The sequence below is a fragment of the Hydractinia symbiolongicarpus genome, chromosome 12 (assembly GCF_029227915.1).
Source record: "Hydractinia symbiolongicarpus strain clone_291-10 chromosome 12, HSymV2.1, whole genome shotgun sequence".
NCBI classification, from domain to species: Eukaryota; Metazoa; Cnidaria; class Hydrozoa; order Anthoathecata; family Hydractiniidae; genus Hydractinia; species Hydractinia symbiolongicarpus.
The window spans coordinates 11,306,912-11,330,438 of NC_079886.1; the positions used below are offsets into that span (position 1 = coordinate 11,306,912).

Here is a 23,527-nt window from a genome sequence, read left to right on the forward strand (position 1 = left end):
GATGGGTGCATCCTGTCACACAAAGTGCATCTGTGAACGAAGTGGCAAGTATCTTCTCTGCAAGGTAGGCTGTTATTGTATCTGTAACACCAACCTGCCCGCTGTCCATTACCCCACGAGCGGGAGGCATTCCGAAACCTTGTGTCCCCAGTTTGCCGAGAACCAGAGGGGCAGTTGCTGGCAAAATGTCACTCTTTCCGGCAGGTAAAGCAATGTGAGCCAAACCTGCTAGCTGGAGATGTCGAGGCTGGGGCAAGACGTGTGCTTGCTCCTCGGATGTGGTTATTGAATAAAAGCTCATCGAACTTATCCCACTTCCTGGTTGGATCATTTGCTATTTGCAACCTATGAAGCTGATCGTAAATGTAGACCGCGCTAAACTCATACTGATTGGCGAAATTAAAGACCATCTGTTGATATCCAAGGAGCTGGCTTGTGAGGTGTGGGAAGTAATGCAACATACACATAAAATAATTTGACCATGCCAAACACCAAGAATGGAAGTCCTTAACCTTAGACTTATTAAAGCTTTTTTGACTAAGCGACACATTTGGCCTACCATCCATCTCCCTAATTCTTAAATCAAACTCTCCTGCATCGTCCATAGCCAGGGAGGAAAGGGCAAATGAAGAAGAATTCAGGCCAGGAGGCAAAAGAAGATCGAAGTTGACATACTCACCTGTCCTAATTTTTTCCAAAACTCGCTTAGGGATAGCAGGCAATGAGCTTGCAGAGGGAGCAAGAGAAGCGGAGGAAGCAAAAGAAACTGGAGGAGCAGACTCGCACGCAGGGGCAATATTGGACATACCCGCTACCAACACGCCATCATTGGTTGATGTTGGTTCCAGAGAACCGGGAGCCGGAAAAGAACTAACGATAGGGGGCAAAGATGGCGGACTTAACGGCAACGAAATTTGCTTGTTTACAACGTTAGCAGAGGTAAACTGCTGAGTCTTAGCAAAAGTTGCAAGTTCATTTTTTAGGTATGATTTCATTTCATCGGCAAATGCTTTTGGGTTGAAATTTGAATTTGAGATTTTTCAGCGTCTCAGTTTAAGGGAAGACAGTTTCCGTTTTTTTTTCCCACCACCCCAATAGCTGGACTGCTTTCAACAAATGATAAAGCATTGTGGCCTTCGTTCTGATAATTTTTTATGGGGGTTACAGTCCACGTACCCCTTTTTTCTTCGTCATTGCTACTTATCACTTCCTCAGGTATAGCATTATTTTCTAGGGCATTAAAATCAACAACATCGTTCGAAACAACAGCAGGTTCCTTTTCCTCCGTATTCACTGGATGCGCGTGGTCTTTATTGGCGCTCTCCATAATGCTTATAGCAAGTTCTCTAACTGATTTTCCTTGAACAGGCAGGTCGCGGCTTGAGGCAAGTAGGAGAAGGGTCTCTTTTCCCAACTGTACCCATTGTTCTAAGGAAAATAGATGGGGTGACTGCAAGAACTCATGCACAGTTATAGCATTGACAGAAGAGGTATTTTGCTTACGTTTCGTAGTCTTCTGCTGCTGCTTCGGAGCCATAATGAGAACTTTGAGTACAGAGATTTAAAACCAAACTATTAGCAAAATCTGATGATGGAAACTAGTTGACTTTAGCTGCTCCCATTTTATAGGTAGGCAAGGCAATCTTAGGTGCCTGGATCTACAACAGTATTGGTTAGTTACCTTGAGGGCCCCTAGTGTTCATGCCTTGTGACCACCCTTTTCACTAGTCTACCATTCTAGATTTGGAATAACATTGAGTTTCTAAAGTATATCCTTCAATGATGCTAGTAGCCATCTTTGTTGACACTTGAATACTGAATGCAATCAAAGCCAAGCCTCTCAACAAGGTATAAGTACTTACTTCAGGAACCGCAATTAACATGTGGTGAACTGTTGGTCCACCACCATCAAAATACGTGAAAAAAAATTAAAAATACAATTAATAAGACACGTGAAACTTTGTCCTCCCCATTACTGCCGCTTATTTTATTATGCTCACTATGAGTGGTAAGATGAGAATGGATAATAAAATTATAAAAACATGAGAAAGAATCTTCAGTATATCGTTGTTACAGACGATCTGTAATAATTCATTATTTTGAGACGCATATCCTTGATACACGTTATTTTTTAATACAATATTTTCCATATAAGAACATAAAGCTTCATAGAAACAAAATTTAGTGCTGAAATGCTCCTTATAAACTTTCAAAATCGCGAAATGCTGATAGCTACATCATAGACTTGAAAGCTACTTATAATTTATGTTTATGCTAATTTAGCCCTAGCAAAATAGCGATAAATAAACAAAAAAATCCCTTAGTCATATTTATCGATAATTTTATATTTTTAATCTAAATTATCGATAAAACTTTTTGCTTAGCGATCAGGCGCTATAAGTGATTGATAATGAAAAGTTATCGCTAAATAGCTTTCTATCAAATTCCCTGGAATTGTCACATATATACTTAGGGGCTATTTCTTTCATACCTGAGATTCAAATCTGTATGCTCCAACTGCTCCAACTGCTCCGGTGACCAAAGAAACAACACGGAACCGAATCCAAGTGCTCCGACATTTTTATGTGGTTTAAAAATATAGCTTATATTTTTGCATAATTTTTGCATAATTAAGAAACCACGGCTCATTTGTAAACAAATATGGCTGTTTCAAAAGCGAAAGCGCTAGCGATTTTAGCCTTCAGCGAATTAGAAAATGAAGAAGATAAAAGAAATGCGGAGGATATCACTGAATTAATTTTGCCATTGGTTGCTTCAATTAGTTCTACCGATCGTGTCGATGCTGTTAGGATACCAGGATACTTTGAGACAGTGATACCCTTGTATACCGATGACACATTTAAAAGCCATTTTAGGTTGAGAAAAACATCAGTTGAATCATTGTGTTTAAAGATTGGCAACTTCGATCAGTTTTTTAAATCAAATAGTGGTGGAAGACCAATGGTCAAGTTGCACAAACAAGTATGTATTTTCCTGTGGTATTGTGCATCAAAGGAACCACTTCGTAGCATTGCTGATCGCTTCGATGTTACCGAGTCAACAGTACTCAGAATTATACGTCGAGTATCGAAGGCAATTATGTGTTGTTTGGTCCCAGTTAACATTGTTTGGCCTTCTGGAAGCTCCATAATCGAAGTAGCTAGAAAAAGATCTGACATCGTAAAAGGACTGTAATTAATTAATCCCAAATAAAACGGCTATTTTTATAGCCACAAATACAAAAAAACATTATTTAGGCATACAACTAAAAAACAAGCAATTAACAAAGTCAAAAAGTTGTTTAAAGTTTTTCAATTAGCATTTTAAATCAATCCATTTTTTCCCGATGTTGTTCGTCTCGCTTATTTTCAAGTGCTTTTTCTTTTTCATCTTTCTTAACTTGGTACGTCTCAAGCCACGTTAAAATTGAGTTAGTGGATTTGGTAGCACTTGAAACGTACTTCCTTTTCCTTTTTTTTTCTTTTCTGACCTCGCCAACTTCAACATCTTCCTCTTCCCGTTCACTTACACTTTCATCAGCTTCTTCCTCATCGACTTCATTTTTTCTTTGAACATTACCCATACCCGATGAACTAACGGTGCACATGGGCTTGACGTTTGGGCGATAACCGTAAACATTTTTTAGTTCCTCATAAAATTGGCAACTTTTTTTATCATTTCCTGATTTATTATTATGGTCGACTGTTTTCCTATATATTTTGGTAATAGTTTTCCATCTTGAGTTGCATTGTTGCCAAGATGGAAAATTTGTATACTTTAATTTTAACAATTCCTTTTTAACTTCATGCGCTATAATTTGCCATACTTCTTTTGCTTTATACATTAAATTTTTAAATTTGTCGACGGATTTCTCATATTCTGCAATTAAGATATTGGTTGCCTCTTGTTTCCAATAAATTGGAGTAGGTTCATCCTCCACTGTTGTACAAGCAGTTGATGGCACGCTTTGGTCAACTATTTCACCTGTTTTATTTTTCTTGTTTTTGTTACTTTTTTTATCCACCCCGTTTAATTTAAAAGTCATTTTTAATTTTTTTTTCGGTGGAGACGGCGACTGACGTATGGCGCTGGTATCTATCGTAGATAATTCTCCTGTTTCATCATTTCCTCCCCATATATTCTGTAAATAAAAACCGTAATCTTCGCAAGAAGTGTTAAATGACATCGCGCTTTCACTTTTAATCAAGTTGTGTTTACATTTGAAGCTGTCCTGTTTGTTTATTTTTCCGTATAATTAAGTTCCGTCTCCCGTGGTTTTTTAATTTATGTAAAGTATTCAAAATGGTTTTTCACTGCAAGAGTTTCACTAGCGAAAAAATGTGCGCCAAAGAAATGGGTTTTCGGAGCAAGAAGGCTTTGACCGTAGTAAGTCAAATTATTAGTTCTGAGTGCTCTAAATGCTCCAAGTGAACTGCTCCTCGAGGAGTTCATCCAGATTCGATTCTGAATGCCCCAAATTACCAAAGAAATGATAGTTGGAGCACTTGGAGCATTTAGAACCGATTCTTGTGTGCGAAAGAAATAGCCCCTTATTTAAAAAATGTCACTTGTGTGAGTTTGTGCTTTCTGTTTGGTTGAGAGACCTTAAGTACAGGCTCAGTGAGCAGTACTAGGTTGGTAGATTGTAGAAAAAGTATATAGTTGTTCTAAGCAACAAAGTAGATCACAAGAAAGAGTGACTCTTGTTTTTTTGGACACACCCTCTAACATACACTGCAGCCTTTCTATTTCATGTCGACACACAGCATATGCCGAGGTGATTTGAAAAAACTAAGTTCGCGTTGGCAAAATTTTGAGGCGAATTTTTTTTACGTATGACATTTTTTTCAAAGTTATAGAATCCTTCAATTGTCTTGAATTTATCATAAATATGTATATACTGATTATATTGGCAATAGAGAGTATTCCTTAAATGTAAAAATTATTAAAGATCGTAAAGTGGTTGCTCATTTTGCTTATTTACCCTAAATAGAGGATTTATGGCTAATGACTGAAATGATATTTTTTTAAATTTATCAATAGAATACTGACCAAATGCAAACTTGCTCCTGTCACAGCATGCTTTATAAGGAGCAAAAAATTATGTCCAGTGCAGCAGGTCTTGTTTTTATTTCTGTTGACCAAGGGAGAAAATGTAAATAGAAAACATGCACCTTTTTAGCGAGGGCAATGAAGTAATTAGGACAGCTTTAATTATCACGTTGCAATTGAAAAATACTGTCTGAACAATTTTATATATGGCAACATCAGTATGGAAGGCATCACCTTCTATTGAGAGCAAATTTGACTGAAAAGTCTAAATCTAAAAAGAAAAACAGTCAGCTTCAGGTCGATTTTACTACAATCTTGAACAAAATTTTGTATGTAAGAGCAGTTTTATTGACGTTTTCCCAATATGACTGAAGCATTAAACATAGTTTGTAGTCAGCTTTTGCTTTGTTCATTCATAATCATAAAATAAACTTAGCAGTAATTCCAATAGGTCTCTCTAACATTAAAATAAACAGAATTAGGATGTAAAAATTGTGAAATTTAGACATACTTGTCCCTGCATGATCTACCTTTTTAAATAGTCAAACCATAAACGTATGTAGTGAGCAGAGTTTATATATTCTTATTAGAGAAATTTGTTCAGACCATCACATTATTAAAACAATGTCTGCAAAAAAGCAGGAATCAGCAAAAAATGTGCCAAACCTTGATTGGGGTTTTCATGCATGAATATAATTAGAAACAATTTGCATTTTTATCTTAATATTTCTACGATGGCCCCTATGGCTCACTTCTCTTCCAATTTAAAAGCATCTTTTCCATGATCCAAACATTTCTCTTCTGTATTCTTGCACTTTTCTTCTGCACTTAACACTCTGCATGTGGCCCCAAACTTTCTCTTCACAACTAAATTTAGAAATCTGGTCCGCAATTTTACACCCATAGTCTATATATTTTTCCTAAAGGTCCTGAAGCATGAGCATGAATAAAATAATATCACGAATCAATTCAGATCAGTAGCAGAGTAATTAATTTTATTTATCAATGGACACAATAAATGGCAAAATAGATGGCTACCGAGAGTCCTCTAAATCATGGTGGTGTCAAATCACATGCTTTTTTTTTATAATGAATGTGCTTTATAAGAATATCAGGCTGGGATTTTAGGTTAAAAACAATAGTTCTTTTGTTTAGGACAAAAGAAAAATAAGAATGCTGACCAGCCTGGTTAGAATTTTTATATATAATATATAAAAAAGTGTGTATTGAAAAAGATAAAGAAATGCCTCAAACAGAATACCACAATATATTTTATGTGTAGTGGTCCACTACACATAAAATTTTTGGAGGAGTTATTACTTACTAAGAACATTTTCATGACTGGTATGTCATTTATTCATCCTTCTCCACAGGGATTTTTAGCCGTCATCCATTATATTTCTAAAAGGCAAAAATGCCTGGCGACGAGGGTTGTAATTTAATTAAAAACTTGAGTCATCAAAATCCAGCTCAATCAATATAATAAGACCTATTGGAATTACTGCTAAGTAAGTGGTAATGTCCAGAGTTATCTAAAAATACATTACTATGGTATAATATTACATTATACATATTACCACTTTTTTAGAATGGAAATCACAATTCATGTTTGTGATGAAACTAAAAACTGTAAGCTATGTTTTGTTTTGTGTTCATTTATTCCGTATTTTTAATGTTGTTGCTGTTTATTCATATTATTGGGATTATGAGGTAATAAATAATTTTGACTTTATGTTACAGAGCCTAAAAAGTTGTTAACAAGTTTATTTAGATTTTTACATTATTAAAAAAGCTCTTTACGTTTTCATATTATAAGATTGTCGTATTTAATTATGTTGTAGTAATTATGATGTCATGTTGAACCACAGAAATTGTCATTATTTTTTATATTTTACCTGTACCATTTTACCAATATGTAAACGCTACAAAAAGAAAAGTAGAAAGCACAAAAAATATTGAAATAACACTAGGTTTACTTGTATATCTTTGTTTACTCCTCTGTAACTTTGAAAAATTCTAAAATGAATTTATCATTCTAAAGAGGGGATTTCGCTTTGTGGATATAATTATAATTTTTATTCGGTAATCTTCCTATAGTATATTGCATTATTATTATATTATTTTTTAGTAAAGAAAGATTTCACATGTCCCAGGGACTTGCTGTTGGGAGAAATGAAGTATTTTCAAGACTATTTATCAGCTGACACAGAGAAATGGGAAGATGTTGACATTTCTGTCCATTGTGACATTAAAATATTTGATTGGTTGATAAGATATGTAAAAAGGGATAAAGAAGAAGATCTACCAGAACTAGGTTTACTGTTATTATTTTAAGTATTTTATGAGACTGCGCTAAAAGCTTTATATCACATTGAGTTAACTTTTTAGATGCTCAAAACGCAGTCTCAATACTCATCTCATCAGATTTCTTAAAGATGGATCAGTTGGTCAGTAATATTATATAAATATTACAATATCTATATAATAATACGCTTGTGTGAGTAACCATGTGAGTCCACGACACGCAAAGTACGGGTCACTTTTTTATGACGTGGTGTTACGCTAAAATTTACCAACTCAAAAAAAACGCAAATCTGGGGGTTACTATTTTTAAACATTTAATTCTCTTTTCTTATTACTTTTAAAAATAAAACTCTTTTTGTTATTAAAAAAAAACTAATTTTTATTTTATTCCCAAATGTTTTTATATGTTTTTTTGTTTTAAAAGCCCCATTGGTGTTTATAGATAGATAGGTTTACCATGTGCGCGCCGTATTGCACGGAAACAAAGTTTATCAACTGAAAAAAGAAAACTGAAGCGAAGAAGGTTGTCTCTTTTTCAAAGCTATCCTGAAAAAAGTTATTTCAAACAATGTTTACTCATCATGAGGTTAGATTAAAGGTTATTTGTTTCTCCTATCATTTTTGAGTTCTGGGACCGAGGTTGCTTTCTTTTTTAAAAAAAACTATCGAATACAAATGATAATTCGAATTTAAAATGTAAAAAAACAAAACTAGCGAGTATAAAAAGTTTATGTTGGTTGTCAGAAATATTTGTTATAAAGAAGAAAAACGTACGATGATATAACGTCAACAAAAAACTGATTGGAAATGTATCAGACAATTGTAGCTAGCTATACATTTTCAATTTGTTTTCTTTGGTATGATGCGAAGTTTAGTAATCGAAGTAAAAAACTGATTGGACTTTTATCCAGAGAACGTTAGCTACTATAAAGAAGAAAAACGTACGATGATATAACGTCAAAAAAAAACTGATTGGAAATGTATCAGACATTTGTAGCTAGCTATACATTTTCAATTTATTTTCTTTGGTATGAAGCGAAGTTTAGCAATCGAAGTAAAAAACTGATTGGACTTTTATCCAGAGAATGTTAGCTACTACTGAGAAAGCGAAAGAAAACCAGGTGTGTTGTTTAGATTATCTGGTAGGGAAATAAATTTAGGTAAATAACGTTTTTAAGTTGTTTACACGCTTCCAGCTAAACTTTCCCTTAAATATGAAGTTAAATATGTTTTGTCTTCAGCCTGAACGTATTTTTTTTTTGTAAGAATATACCCAGGGTCAGTTAAAGATATCTTAAAATATGTCCAACCTCGATTGTTTTAAATAACTATAAAAGAATTGGCCGGTAGCAACTTATAGCAAGATTTATTTTATTAAGGCATTATGTATTTTCAGGACATGGACATGCTAAGAATATATTCAGGATAATGAGGGTAGTATTTGTCAAAAAGTTAAGAACATTAAAGCTGAAACAGAATAATTCTTATAAAATACACGGTGCATATCATAGAGAAGAATTTGCATAAACCGTAAATGTATTTTTTTCCGTTGTTACTGCTTTTAACACTACAAACTGTGTAATTCAGTGTTGATGTCGTTATAAAAAAACTAAACCTAAATCCTAAACTTAAATCAATGTTTACATCTGTTACGTTACAATTGTTTGAAATATATTCGATTCTTAAATTCGAAAACGCTGCATTGTTATCTTCTTTGATTTTATGCGTGATTTTCTAGATTATAAGTTTGGGTCTGTTCTTTTAATATTTCGGTAGATATACAATATGCCAAATGATTCAAGTTTTTATATTTCTCTTTTATGTGTTTTAACTATTAATTTCTTATATTTTGAGTTCTGGAATGGCAAAGCAAGTATATAGTTTTAGCGTGTTTCGCTTTTTATGAACGGTTGTTAGACACCTTTGATTTTGTTGGACATTTTCCATTTTTATTTTACAATTTCATTTATTTAATTATTTTTTTGTTGCACATGCGTATATTTTTAGACGTTTTGTTTCAGCGGTTATACACATAGAATAATGCAGATTGTGAGCAACCTCGATCCCAATGCATTTTTTATCTTTCTGCCATCCCCTTATAAAAGAGACAAAGAGCCCTGGGTCGACGTTGAAATGTGAGTTTTGAAAATTCAAATTACTGTGTTGTATGTTTTTGTTTGGTATCCCTTACATCGGTTTAATGAGAGATTCAATGGATTCTTTCACAGGAATTCAGATAACTGGTAATTTCTTATATTTTGTGTAAAATATTGAAGGGGTTGCTGTATGCAATAGACTGAATATCTGATTTTGGTATGACGTCTTACAAACTGTACAGTGGGGAAATTATGTAATAACTTTTTTTGTATAACTTGGCAAAATATGATGGATTTTTTAAATGTCTGATATACTTTTTTCCCTGGTGTACTTCTGGCATGGCAAAGCAAGTATAAATTTTAGCAGATTTCGCTTTTTAGGTAACGGTTGTTAGATGCCTTTGATTTTGTTGGACGTTTTGCATTTTTGTTGTTGTTGTTGTTGTACCTGCTTATATTTTCAACGTTTTGGTTTCAACAGGTATAAATATAAAGTAATGAGCAACCTCGATCCCAGGGCTTTTTCTCTCTCTTTTCCGTCCCGTTATAAAAAGAGACAAAGAGCCAGGCTGGGTTGTAAGTTTTAAAAATTCAAATTACCACATGCTGTATGTTTTTGTTTGGTATCTCTTACATCGGTTTAATGAGAGATTCAGTGGATTCTCCCATGGGTATAAGCTAGTAAATTATAATAGGAATGGAGCATGTGCATATTTTGTAGCAATTTATATGTATTAGTACAGCCAGACAAACCCACTATATAACGTATAAAGTCTAAACACATAAACTGTATTGTAATAGTCAGACAGTAGGGTGTTGATACTTTGTGCATTATGTATTTTGTTTTATTTGGAGTACTTCTTGTAGGTGCAACACTGCATCAATTATTGTCACCACAACCTGTCTGCTATTATTGCTAGTCCATGCAACATGAATTGCATTAATGATATACTGGTAACCAGGTTGGTTTCTTTATCTCATATTTTAATGTAACAAGTAATTGTGTTGTGGTGCTTAAAAATATATCTTCACTTTCTTCATCTTTGTAGAATTGCTTCCACATTTGATCAACATCAACTTGAACAAGTGAAAGACAAGAAGGATAAATTCAAGAGGTACCACCAGGTCTAAAAATTTTAGCATTTTACTGAAACAAGATATGTCTCAATCTCCTTATATTGAAACATGTCAGTTTTTCTTAAATTGAATTTAACAAATCCCAAACAATTCAGTAAAAATAAGAACTCCTACAGTACAAGGACATTTACAGCAACAAAAGATATATTTCCTGTTGGAAATCTTCTCATTTTACTTTCTTTTAATGTTGCTGTGCTTTCGTATTTTTTTGTAGTAAATTATTTTGTAAGAAGATTAAAGACTTGTTCTCTGAAACTTACAGTAGTGTTTATTCACCAAATAATGCTAGCCGTCTATTCAGGTATGCTTATAAAATATTTCTTGTTATCCCCTGTTTTCTATTTTTAGTTTGTGTGTTTAAACAGAAAGTTGTGATATAAAGCAAAATGGATAATAGTCTTAAAATCTTTCCTACCCACTAAGTATACCCATGGTCCTTAAACGTCCTCAAATGTCTATTCTGCTAAACTCTCTTAAAACATTCTCTAACTGTCTTAACAAATCCCAAACCTATTCAGTTATCTTTTTAACAACCATTTTTTATGTGCCAGTGTTGCCACGTCTCTTCAAAGCTCCTTAAATATAAATTTTCGAAAATCTCAAAACTCTTCCAAAAGTAGAGTTTTTGCCAACTTTTTTCTCCAAACTTTTCATTTCCTTTTAACAAGACTATATGGTTTGCACATGATTTTATTTTGGAAATTCATAGAAATGTCACACAGGTACAAAAATAATTGTTCTTTACTTACCTTTAACTTTCCATAAAAAGTTCTCGAATCTCCTCAACTTTAACTCTATAAAAAGAATGTGAACTTGATGTGTTTATAAAACTTCAAGCAGTCCTGTTACAGTAATTTGTACAGTGATATAAAAATATTTAAGATGAAATTAGACGAAAACTTAAAAATATCCCACGAATATGCTTATCTTCAAGTTTATTATTTGTTAATTCATACAAACTTGTATCTTTTCTAAAGTTTCAGTTGAAGTATTTTCCCGACAAAATCTAGTTGTTGGTCAGTTTAATTAGGCTGCTTAAACACCAGCATTTTAGTGGTGATTGTTACATCAGTTTGCATTCTCAGATCTTTCAATATTAACTGTACTGAGAATATGTTAAGAATACCAGGATAATTTTTGCTCAAAAGGAAGGTTCGTGTTGAAACGACAAAAACACTATTCTTATGTGTTTTCTTATGGATTTTTTTTGCACAAGGCGAATATTTAAAGCTTCAATTTTATTTTATTTTACTTGTTTTTATACCAAGAATACACATTAATAGCAGTTTTTAACTGACGTTTAAATCCTTGAGAAATATTTAGAAATAATAAATAACAATAAATCAAAAGCTAGCAAATGTAAATATTTTCAAGCTGATTTGCTGTTATACGTTATAAAGGTGAAAACTGATTTATCAACTGTTGGGATATTTTTAAATCATTAGAGTATTACTGGGCTAATGCAAAGGTCGAAACAGGTATTCCTTTCCTTGAAAAATTGAAAGGGCTAAAATGAATCTGCATAAAAAATTATGCGAAAATTTAATTCACGCGAAAAATTTGAGAGCTCTGTCAGAAGGATCATCAAAGAGAAAGACGCATGTTTATTACCTAACGTAGTGGCGTACACAATTTTTCTAATCACATTTTAGGTGTGTTCATTGTGGTAAAATGCTTTCATCTGTTGTCCAGGAACGGATTCGATGTACAAATTCCAGGTTGGTTTTAATGTTCTTAAACTAGTGTGTTTAATATAAAAAGGGTAATGAGAAAGTTGCCATATATTTCCTTTTTTTGAAGAAGTTACCCGTTACTTCACACTGGCCGGTTTACTGTGAAACACAGAGCCTACGGTTGAAAGTACAGACCGAACTTGACCGTCTGGAACACCAGTTTTCTTAAACAAAACAGTTGAAGCCATTTTTTAATTCACTAAGAAAAAAACACATGTTCGATTTTGATATTTTTGGAATTCAGGGTCGTTCGAGTTTAAACCATTTTGAATTCACAAAGCAAATTCGAATCACAGTACATGTGAAACGAAATTATAGTTTTAAAGGAGAACGAACGATTGATAACAAGTTATGCTTGCAAGGCGCAATAAAGTGCACTGAAGTGATTTTGTGAAAGCAAAGTAAAACAAAAGAAGTATCAAGGTTTTATTTCTTTACCGACTTTCGCATGTTTTTAAGTTCTTGGAAATAGACGATATTGTGGTTAAAAATAAATATCCCGCGCGCAATGCATTCTGGGATTGATTTGGTGATAACATTGCTGTCGCTTCTTTAAGAAGAGCCATTTTGATCTGATCAGTAGAAAGTTATATAAGGAAAAGAAAATGTCTCCAAAAATTAATGAAATTATTGAAAGATTCTCCCACAAGGGGTTAAAAGAAGATTCGAAAAGTGAAATATTTCGCACGTGGAGCATCGTCGACCTTAAAATGTTCCTGAAACTTACCAACAACAGCAAGGGAATCTCGAATTTAAAGAAGGAAGCACTGTTAGAGAAAGTGGTTTCATTTTGGACTGCAGGTGTAGATTTCACCAAACAGAGTAGCAGCGACTCTGTTGTAAATCATAGAAAGGAAATACTTCATGGAGAAAAATATCCTCCCACTCACCCTGGTATGGTGCAGGAAAGTTTTAGTAAATGGACTGTAGCACAGTTACAAGATTTTTTACAAGATAGGAATTAACCGATCTGGTAGAAAGGAGCAACTTGTTTTGAATGCATGTTCCGCTTATAATCTCCAATTTCCTGTAGTTTTTCTGGACCCCCAAGAAGAACAGGCTGAAATTCTTAATGATCGATCATCGAAATTGCATCTTGAAGGTGGTCTTGTTAAATTACTAAATAATAATTACTAAATATTACATTAACCGATGGCTGGATGAAGGCTCCATCTTATTTACCAAATACAACACAAGGTGACATAAAAGAATATTTAGACAAAAATGATGCTGGGAAAGCAAGGGTGGACAGAGTTTACTAGCATCTAACCATTTAGACAATGTTATGTCGCACAATATCAGTAATAATATTCGGTATTGTTTTGTTTGAGGTATATGCTTGCCAGAGCAGAAGTTAAGCAACGAATATTACAATGTTTGGGTTTGCTTGCACAAAGACAATGCTAAAGTTATATGTGGCGATTGTTCTTATGTTGCAGGGTGAGTGAATTATATTTTGATGACTTCATTCTGTTCACAGAAAAAGTATTTCTGTCTGACATAACTAACTCGATTTGCAAAAGTATCCATACCGTAAATGTGATTTCAATCAATTACCATTTGAGTGAAGTTTTAGTGTATTTCATGAGATTCATTTTAGTATTATTATTTTTTTGTTTTTAGTGTTGGAGGAGTTTGCAAGCATGTTGGATGCCTATTATGGTACATTAAACGAGAGGTACGTGAAGATAGAAACATGACATGCACATCAAAGCCACAGATGTGGCATGCACCTACAAAAAGGCAAACAAAACTACATCAACCGGATATGATTAATAACATCGAGATAAAAAAGCCAAAGATTGAAAATATTTTTACTGTAAACCCAAAATACGAAAGATCTTCATTTGATCCAAGAGCGCCTCATCATCGAGAACCGATCACAGTGTCACAAGCCGATTGCAACATGTTAGCCTCTGCTACTAATGGTAATTGTGGCATTGTACTTTTAATACGCCAACACGGTGAAGATGATGGTAGTCAAGAAACTGAACCATGTAATTTTGTCGAAATTAAAATAAGCGAACATATTGAATTTCCAAAAACGATAAAACAACATGTGGATGAAATTGATTAGTTGAATGTTGACTTTGACGAAAAAGTGCAAATTTTGAAAGAAAATGTTGTGATGAATAAAAATCAAGCTGGATTGGTTCAAAATGAAACATTACTTCAAAGTGAAAGCTCAAAATGGTTCGAACACCGACTACATCGCATCACCGCATCGGAATTCAAAATGGTTTCATACAAAGTGGAGAACAATGCAGTTAAAAATGTAAACAAAGTCAAAACTGCTGTATTCAACATTTGCGGCAATTACAAATCGTATACATCCAAAGCAGCAAAATGGGGAATCGAAAATAAAGATAATGCTCGTAAATTATATGTTAAAGAAATGAAAAAAACACATAAGAAATTTAGTGTTAGATGCACCGGCTTCCATATAAGTCTTCAGCACCCTTTTGTTGGTGCCTCCCCAGATGGAATTGCTCATTGTGCATGTCATAAAACTGGATTATTAGAAATAAAATGTCCTTGGACATATCGAAACTTGACTGCGAAAGAGTATGCTGAAAAAAAGGAGAGTTGTTTGCATGTTGTAAATGGTCATGTTGAGTTGAAACGAAATCATCAATACTATTTTCAGGTACATTGCCAGATGGGAGTTACTGGTTATAGATATTGTGATTTTTTCGTTTGCACATCTAAAGAATCGTTTACTGAGAGAATACCATTTAATGCAGCTTTCTGGTACATTATTGTTACAAAAGCAATGATTTTTTATGAAATTGTCATCATTCCAGAACTTTTCAACAAAACATGGAAGAAAGCTCAGCATGACTTAGAAGTTGCTGAAGAAGTTTTAAATGATATTGTAAACAAAATTTGCGACGTTTATGAACATTGTAATTTTTTTCCAACTAATGGTGTGATACATATTTTTAACATACACATTTTGAATCAACCTTTCCCACTATTTCTGATATGATACGTTTGTTTTGTTGAACTTGCCACCATTTCGAAATGACTTTGCGAACTTTTTATCACCTTTTGTTTTTTTGCAATTCTGGCACTCCATAGTTGCTAATCTTTCGACGAATCAGGCTGTTTTCTTTTGTTTGAGAAGGAGCGCAAGAATGTTATTTGGGGGCGCCGACTCGATCAAAATTCTAAAATCAACTTTGATGCCCGAAATCAGTTTGTTTACATATGACTTGTTTACATCAGACATGCGGATACTTTAAAGACAATTAATTCTGATATATATCACAACCGAATCTCGGTATAGGTTACGGAAAATAGCAAAGTACGGTTTCTTTGTCACGTGGTGTCATTCGTGAAGAGTGAGCTAATGACATAAATTTTTAGGATTTACGTACAGGATGCTTTGGTTACACTCAAGCGCAATTATTGCACACATAAAATTTGTGTTACTTATTACAAAAATACCACTGGGTTTGTTTACAAAAGAGAACAACCTCGATGTTGTTTGATGTTGTTCTTACAGGTAGCTTAGCTACCCTATAGCTAGATTTAAGACTATTCTAGCATTTATTACTTAAAACTCAGTAAAATAAGTCAAGTTGAATATTAAACTTTTTGGCCCTAGCTAGCTAGACTAAGTATGAAAGGACAAGGCTGAGCTTTTTAGCTGGGTTAAAAGTCAAAACTTAAGAGGAAAATTACATGACAAAATTATATTACACATATTTGAGAACACCTGCAGGAAAATTCATTGTTCGTCAAGTTACCCCATATGAGTAATATGGAGATTTCTTCATAAAAACATCAGAAACTTTTTCATGTGGATTACTTTTACATTAACAAAAATTAAAATTTTTAAGATAAACTTTTGCGATTTTGTCGTTCATTAGTTTTCAAATTTCTCGCTGGAAATTTTTAAGGTTTAAAACCCATGTCCCACAGTAACTTTTTCATCCTTATCCTAATGTCATATACATAAGCTCTGCAACAACTTTTGCAGAAAAAAAAACACATTGTTATCAAAATATTATAAATTAATTTGGTGCCAGCGGTGTGAAAAGCTATACTAAGTAAAAGTCCTATTTCTTCAGTAGAAATTGAAATAATGACTTGAAACTTAGTATTATATGTTTTTGGACCAGTTTGATGAAATGAACCCAAAAAATGTTTTTACTACTATCATAGTTTCTGAGTTCCTGAATTTAGTCATTTTTGGAGACGCCAATAAACTGTTTTTGACAGCATATCAATTTTGACAAGCCATGTGTATAGAAAACATTCAAAGTGATTCTCAGGATTAAAAATAATTCAAACAGATAAAATGTGTCCCAGGTTTAGGACCAAATTCTTTATCCAGCTCAGAAAAAGTGGGAATGTGCTTCTAAAGCACAGTGCCAAATACATAATCTAAATTTTATGCCGTATATATACAACGTGGCTAGAAAGTTATTTTTTTGTCCACCTGGATCTGCAACACGTTTACTTGCACTAATCGCTCAGCCTGGTACCACTCACAATTAATTTTTGAATATCCACAGGAACTTATTATGCAAAATAAAAAATTCTAAACAACTGTGTTTGCTTTGCAGAAGTATCAATAGGCTTCATCATAAGTCCTGTGAATGTTGGTTTATGAAAAATATACTGAATCTTTAATGAAACAAGCGCTCCACTGGATTTGTAACACATTACGCTAAGTGTTCTCCGTGTGACACAGTTTACCCTTTATTAACTCTTAACCTCGACAGAGACTTTAGGTCTTCCCTCTCCAAGCGAATATTCCTTCTGGCTATACTTTCCCAAATTTTCTTATTTTATAAAAGGAACCTGAAAATCTACAAAAATTTATTTATGAAAAATAGGTTCCCGTTCGATAAAAGAAACCTGAACATTTGCAGAAATTTATTAATGCAATACAGGTTTCTGTTTGTCGCGACAACATATTTAACCAACATGCAATGTCTTACATACCTAACTAGCTATACACTCAAGTCTTAACTGTTCACTGTTATGGGAGATCCAAATAGCTAGCTAGCTATCTTTATTTAAAATGACAGAATGCCTTAAAAAAACTTTTGTGCAGCTAGCTACATAAAAATATTATATTTAGCTCCTGTACTTTATCACTTCATTGTTTAATAACAAATGTGCCCCTGGAGTGCTGGCATGGTACTAGCTATAGGTAGCTTAAAATCACAAAATAAATATTATCCAGATGTGACCATCTTTCATCATCAGACATCAGAAAGGAGTTTCTGTTCTTTACTTCTCATTGTGGGGTACCTCAAATTCGTGTAAATCCAATGAAAAAAAAATTACTTAAGACTTTCTTAGCTTCCAACAGCGTCTCGTTCACAAGTTTCAGCGCTGGCCAATATGATGGACAACGTCGAGGAACCCTGGGAATTGTGAAAAAATGTGGTTCTGCCTTATGATTTTCAGATTTTTGCTGCTGATATCAGCATATTTTAGCCCTCGAGTGCCACACCTCTGTATATATAGGAGTTATTTATCTTTAATGGGATAAACTTTCGCGGGATAAACTTTCTCGAGTTAGAAAATTCGCGAAATCTTTAAATTTCGCGAGGATAAACTTTCGCGAATCCATCATCATAGAAATTTTCGCAGGGATAAACTTTCGCGAGTGAATAAATTTTGAAAATTTGGATGGACAAACTTTCGCGATTTCAAAATATTAAAAAAAATCAAACCCAAATTTCGGCACATATTTTGCCTTGTCATATTGGGAAAGAAAAAACAAAAAAAAGGTATTTCTTCATGGGATAAACTTTCGCGAATAGCAAATTTAAAAAATTTCGCGAGGATTAAGTTTAGCGAATGGGCGATTTTACATTTTACAGTAATTCTCACAAATAGGGAACAACATTGATCTCATCATTTTAAGCTAACAGAATCTTCAACCATTAAAAGAAAGACAAAATATTGATTTATAATAATTCGCATAACATCATAAAGGTACAAGTGCAGGTCCTAAATTCGTTATTGCTGAACAAATAACAAATATATTGTCAAGTTGGTCCTTTAAAGTCAAAGGTAAAGCTCCTTGAATGATACGAAAATCTTTGATTCTTAAACTTTCAACAGAAAAGAAATCCAAGTTGCCAATATCTGTGATGTAGCCGCCTGTGATATACTGAACCGAAAAGCCAAATCCTTTTCAGTTAACCCCAGTCTAATGCGGACTAAATTCATAAAAAGTTCATTTTCAATGGTCATTTGTCTTGATTTGCCACTTTTCTTTTTTTTCAGAACCTGATGTCGCTTTGCTTGAAATGACCCAACTCCTCGATAATATTGGAGATTTTTTGCTTTGAATTGAATTTTATCGTAAAGCCATTTAAAAACAGTATAGTTTGGTAGACCAGTATAAAATGTAAACAAATCGTCATTTTCTTTAACATCCGACATTGCAAAGGTACTTCGGCTTTTCAACTCTGATTTCAATATGTTATTTCATATTGAAGATCATTATAATACTTTTCTGAATTATGTCTTGCTCAACAGTTTTCACCAATATTTTTCTTGTGTTTTTACATCCTACATTGGACAAAAGCTACAGTTCTAGAATGTGGAGAAGTCATATCTACCTCGCTTATCTCATAATCATGATCCTTTGGAGTTGGTGAAAGAAGGATATCATTTTGTGATTCATCGGTTGATTTTCGAGTGACATGTCGTGATCTTTTTTTCACAGGAGTTTCAAAGTCAATAGAAGCGCTTCGTTTAACTGCTCCTTGGCGTTCTTTGGGTAGTTGCTGATCGTATCCCTTCATATATAAAGTCGGTATTCGACACACATCTGAACAATACCTGCAGTGAAGTGATTGGAGCACACCTTTGTACTCATAGATATTTTGAAGTTTCCTTCTCTTTGCATCATCTTTCCCCAAAGTTGCATGTCAGCTATCGTAGAAGGGTAATGTCATCTAGCTACGAAAATGCTTCATTTCGGTGCGAAAAACTTACTTATCTTTGTTGCTTCTACAGTTAGAACAACCATATACTGCACAAAAATCATTTCCACCCATTTCACAAACATAACATTAATTTTTTTGATGATGTAAAGTTTGAAAAGCTCCAGCTACCAGCCATTTTCATCAACTAGAGCGTTTGTTTTGATTTTATATCACCAAATCAATCCCAGAATGCATTGTGCGCGGGAAACTTATTTTTAATCGCAATATCGTCTATTATTACCGTGTGACGTCAAAAATCAGCGAAATATGTACGAGCCAGGTTTGCTTTTGTTTAATAATAGCAGGGACCGGGTAATGTAATTATCAATTTGGACAAAATTTGGAAATTTTTTTTTATAAAAAATTAAAAAAATTTATGCCATGTTGTTTTCAGAATATGTAAGAATGCTTTTCTTACAAAAAAACACATAGTAAGTTTTTTCGTTAGTTCTCCTTTAAGCGAGTGAATGTTTTTAAAGTAAATGTTTTTAAACCAGTTACGGCTACGGTTCAACCTATTTTACGTAGGGGAAATTGGGTGATCTATACATAGGGAACATAGGTCTATAATAGTGATCATTATGATGGTAGAATCGTAATCCTACAACCCGTTCAAAATAGTTTGTGCAAGACCACTCCCCAGTTTTACTGTTGGTCAGAGGTCTTTTCCAAACTCGTTAGCAGTTAATTGTCGGAAAAATAAACACAAAACCCACAGTGGCCGAAGGGGAACAGGGGCACACGCTGAAGACAGCCGTTCTTCCAACGATTTATGAACATGATTGTGGCTATTTTAGGTTTTAAAGTTAAGTCGGTACCTTTGAGTGTTGTTCTTAAAAAATTGTATGAAAAAATCCTAGAAAGCCATTTATTTATTTTTTAATTCCAATGTTTAACTTTTTATGTTAGGACGACATTGGACAATAGGGGAAATATACGATACAACCATACACGGTATGTTGTCATTTTCTTTTTATTGTGTTCCTGATATAAATTAGCAGACAGTTCTTTCACGAACTCTCTAATCTCAATCATTCTAATACAATATAAACTGTTTTGTCTATCTACACTGAGAAATATTACCCGAGGTCAAAAGTATAGACCGAGCTTATGAGGTCGATACACTGACCGAGGGAAGAGAAAGACAAAACAGTTTATATTGTATTTATTAATTGATAGCCATTTTGTTTGGGTTTGTAGAAACCAAAATTTGTTAAAAAAAGAAAACGTTCGCGTTGAATTTCATTGTTTCAATTTTTCAGAAACAAAATATCGACTAACCATATACAGTATCATTTTAAACGTTTTTTAAACCAAAGTTTATTCTTCGTCAAAGTCTATAACACACTCGATGCCGTTTTGCTTGTTGCTCATTGTGCTGATGAATGTTTATATAAGAAACGCAGTGGATTGTAAATTTTCAACATTTCTTGTTTTGTTTCTGATAAAGTGATTTTGGATTTATTGTAACTTGATTTTTAAGTCTGTATATATGTGGCAAACAGTCCATATACAAGCTATTTCTAGATGAAGTCTTTGTATCTTTAAATTTAGAGATCCTACTTGCGATATTACAGAAGTTTTATTGAATCTTAAAACACAAGGAAAGACTTGGAGACACGTATTTTGGAGGTACAGAACAAATTTTAAATAAACAAAGTCAACCCCAGAACGCACACTGCAAACTTTTAATTTTTCTGATTAAAGTCATCCTTTAATAAGTTTTCTTTATTTTTACCGTTTCAATGTTTACACACTTACTCCGCCCGAAGTGAAGTGAAATCTCTTTAGTATCCGTTCAAAACTTTCGAACTTCCGACATGACAGTCTTTCACTTCGATCTGCATTTCACTTCAGTATCCTTACGAAAAGTTAAATATCACTGCGGGTAATTTATTCGGATGAATTTAAACTTCGCGAATTTACGCAGCTTTTGGCCTAATCCGCGAAATTAAGTTTCTGCGAAAATCTGTATAGTAGCCGTCCGCAAAAATTTGTCCCTGCGAAAAAGTTATATAAGAAATATACAATATCAAAATCTCAACTTCCACAAGCGCTCGTACTTTCTCTTACTTTCTTTGTCCTTGTTTTCCCATAAGAAAAAAAAACAAGTAAAAATAATGATGAGATATAATCAAAATGAATACCTCGAGTCATCGATTACGAAGAAAAGTATAAATTCAATTTTTTGGAGATATTTTGACAATAGATTTGGCTGTTTGTCACAAAAATTAACCGAAGCTAATTTTGCAAGTTTCAAAATATAGTCAAAAATGTCGAAACGCGAAATTTGAATGTTTTTTTAAACCTACTATCACTCAAATTCGTTCTAACTTGGACAGAAACTAAAATATTGAATAACCTTATGTTGTATTGATTCAAATTGGTCCCGGAATTTACATTATTTTAGCCTACAAATAATCCGTATAAGCCAGCATGCATAATTTGTCATATTTTTTCCTAAAAAGATTGGATATTCTGATATACTTTAGGGGCAGAAACTTTCGCGGGCAAAAACTTATGCGATTTTCGCGATTTTTACCCTTTTTCGCGAAAGTGTCTGCCTGGCAAGAAAGTAAATTCAAATTTCGCAAATTTTTACAACAACAAAAAGTTCTGAATAAAATCAAATTGTTTTATATATATATTATAAAGAAAGGACGACTTCATTTTTATATTTTCAATTTTTTCATTTCTTAATTATTCTAAAAAGATTACAAAATCACTTTCTGATTATGTCTTCTTGTTCTTTTTGCTGCCCGAAAAAAAATTCGCGTATGTCTCGATTTCCAAGTGAAGTGGTATCCTTTTTCTTTCTTTTGTTTTGTTTCGAAGATACAGGCATGTTTAATAACGGAGGTTATGTCATCACAAATTTAAAAACAAGCTCTCCCATTACTCTTTCTACTACAGGCTTTCCCTGAGGTCTTAAAATTCAAAACAGAATCCTAAGACCTCAGGGAAAGTACTGTTCGATCACTTAAAAATAGGTACTACGAAGAAGTGCAGAAATGCAAGGAAAGGCTCAAAGAATCGAAAAAATATAGAAGTATACCCGAAGAACCGAGAGGCCCTGGTTTTTCGGTGAGGTAAACGAAATAGTTCCAACAGCACATACATTATCTAAGCAAAAAAGGAAATGTAATCAACACTACTGTTGCAAACGCAACTGCCAAAAGCTCTATCTAATAAGTGCCCTCACCTCAGCAGGTGATATTGATATGTCTTCTTCTCGCTGGAGCAAAAGTTTATTTGCCAGGATGAACTATGTAAGAAGAAGAAAGATATCTTCTAAAGTCGATATGTCAAAAAAGTTGTGAAAGAGACACAACTTTGGAATGGGAGGAGAAAGTGCTGTAAATTGTATTTGTAAACTTTCATTAAAACTTGACAGTTCCTGTCATTCGCGAAATCTATCGTAACATTTCAACCCGCGAAAATTTTTGTCGCAAAATTTCGCGATTTTTTGGTCTCACGAAAGTTTCTTCCACTGAAATTTTGTGCCCTGAAAGTAATTCCGAAATCTAAAATAGTACTGTTGATTTGCTAATGGAAATTTCATCAAGGTGGTTTGAGGTGTTAATCAAATCTTTTTTCGTCACAACTTGTATGCAATGGCTTATAAATTCCATATTTGGAGTAAGTATAGTGAGCTTTTATGAATTGGGAAATTCAGGATACATTTTAATTGGGAGATGGCCATTTAACGGCCACTGACGATGCTGGATTACACCGAGTATAGTAATTACAATCCTTTAACAATTTTTGACAATTTTCAAAATTGCCATCCACTATCAACTGAGCAAAGCAGTATAAGCGGTGAGCTTAGAAAGGTTCATTCTTCTAAATCGCTTGGCCTGGTAAACAACCTTTAAAATGCATTTTTCGGACTTCCCGTACACAGCACTACCCACACCAGTTCAAAAAGATATTGGGAATCAAATAATTAGTGCCGTATAATATTTTCGATGTTACCAAATAATTAGTACCGTATACTATTATTAATGTTACCAAATAATTAGTACCGTATAATATTTTCGATGTTACCAAATAATTAGTACCGTATACTATTATTAATGTTACCAAATAATTAGTACCGTATAATATTTCGATGTTACCAAATAATTAGTACCGCTTAATATTTTCGATGTTACCAAATAATTAGTACCGTATAATATTTTCGATGTTACCAAATAATTAGTACCGTATAATATTTTTGATGTTACCAAATAATTAGTACCGC

The 23,527-nt window shown here is 33.5% G+C and overlaps 2 protein-coding genes across 5 annotated transcripts in view; both read left to right on the forward strand.

Moving 5' to 3' along the window:
• The window catches only part of LOC130622781 (SANT and BTB domain regulator of class switch recombination-like), a 30,465-nt gene that overhangs the window by 5,655 nt on the left and 1,283 nt on the right, over positions 1-23,527 (forward strand). Inside the window, exons 2-10 of one of the 4 annotated variants that reach the window (XM_057438290.1) lie at positions 6,641-6,681; positions 7,181-7,366; positions 7,441-7,499; positions 10,320-10,414; positions 10,502-10,567; positions 10,804-10,890; positions 12,242-12,307; positions 20,194-20,238; positions 20,839-20,916. In XM_057438290.1, coding sequence (XP_057294273.1) covers positions 6,642-6,681; positions 7,181-7,366; positions 7,441-7,499; positions 10,320-10,414; positions 10,502-10,567; positions 10,804-10,890; positions 12,242-12,307; positions 20,194-20,238; positions 20,839-20,916 — 722 coding nt within the window. In that variant the 5' untranslated portion in view covers position 6,641. Of the gene's footprint in view, positions 1-6,640; positions 6,682-7,180; positions 7,943-10,319; positions 10,415-10,501; positions 10,568-10,803; positions 10,891-12,241; positions 12,308-20,193; positions 20,239-20,838; positions 20,917-23,527 lie in introns of those variants that run through there. The other 3 variants (XM_057438291.1, XM_057438293.1, XM_057438292.1) reach the window with 3 other exon arrangements.
• Positions 12,777-18,457, forward strand: LOC130622783 (uncharacterized). Its single transcript, XM_057438294.1, has 2 exons — positions 12,777-13,762; positions 13,946-18,457. Exon 2 carries the CDS (start codon positions 14,451-14,453, stop codon positions 15,309-15,311), a length of 861 nt encoding a protein of 286 aa, XP_057294277.1. The 5' UTR covers positions 12,777-13,762; positions 13,946-14,450; the 3' UTR covers positions 15,312-18,457.

Bases quoted from the DNA above. Each gene is read 5' to 3' on its own strand.
- LOC130622783 (XM_057438294.1), top strand. From the start codon at position 14,451: ATGAATAAAAATCAAGCTGGATTGGTTCAAAATGAAACATTACTTCAA.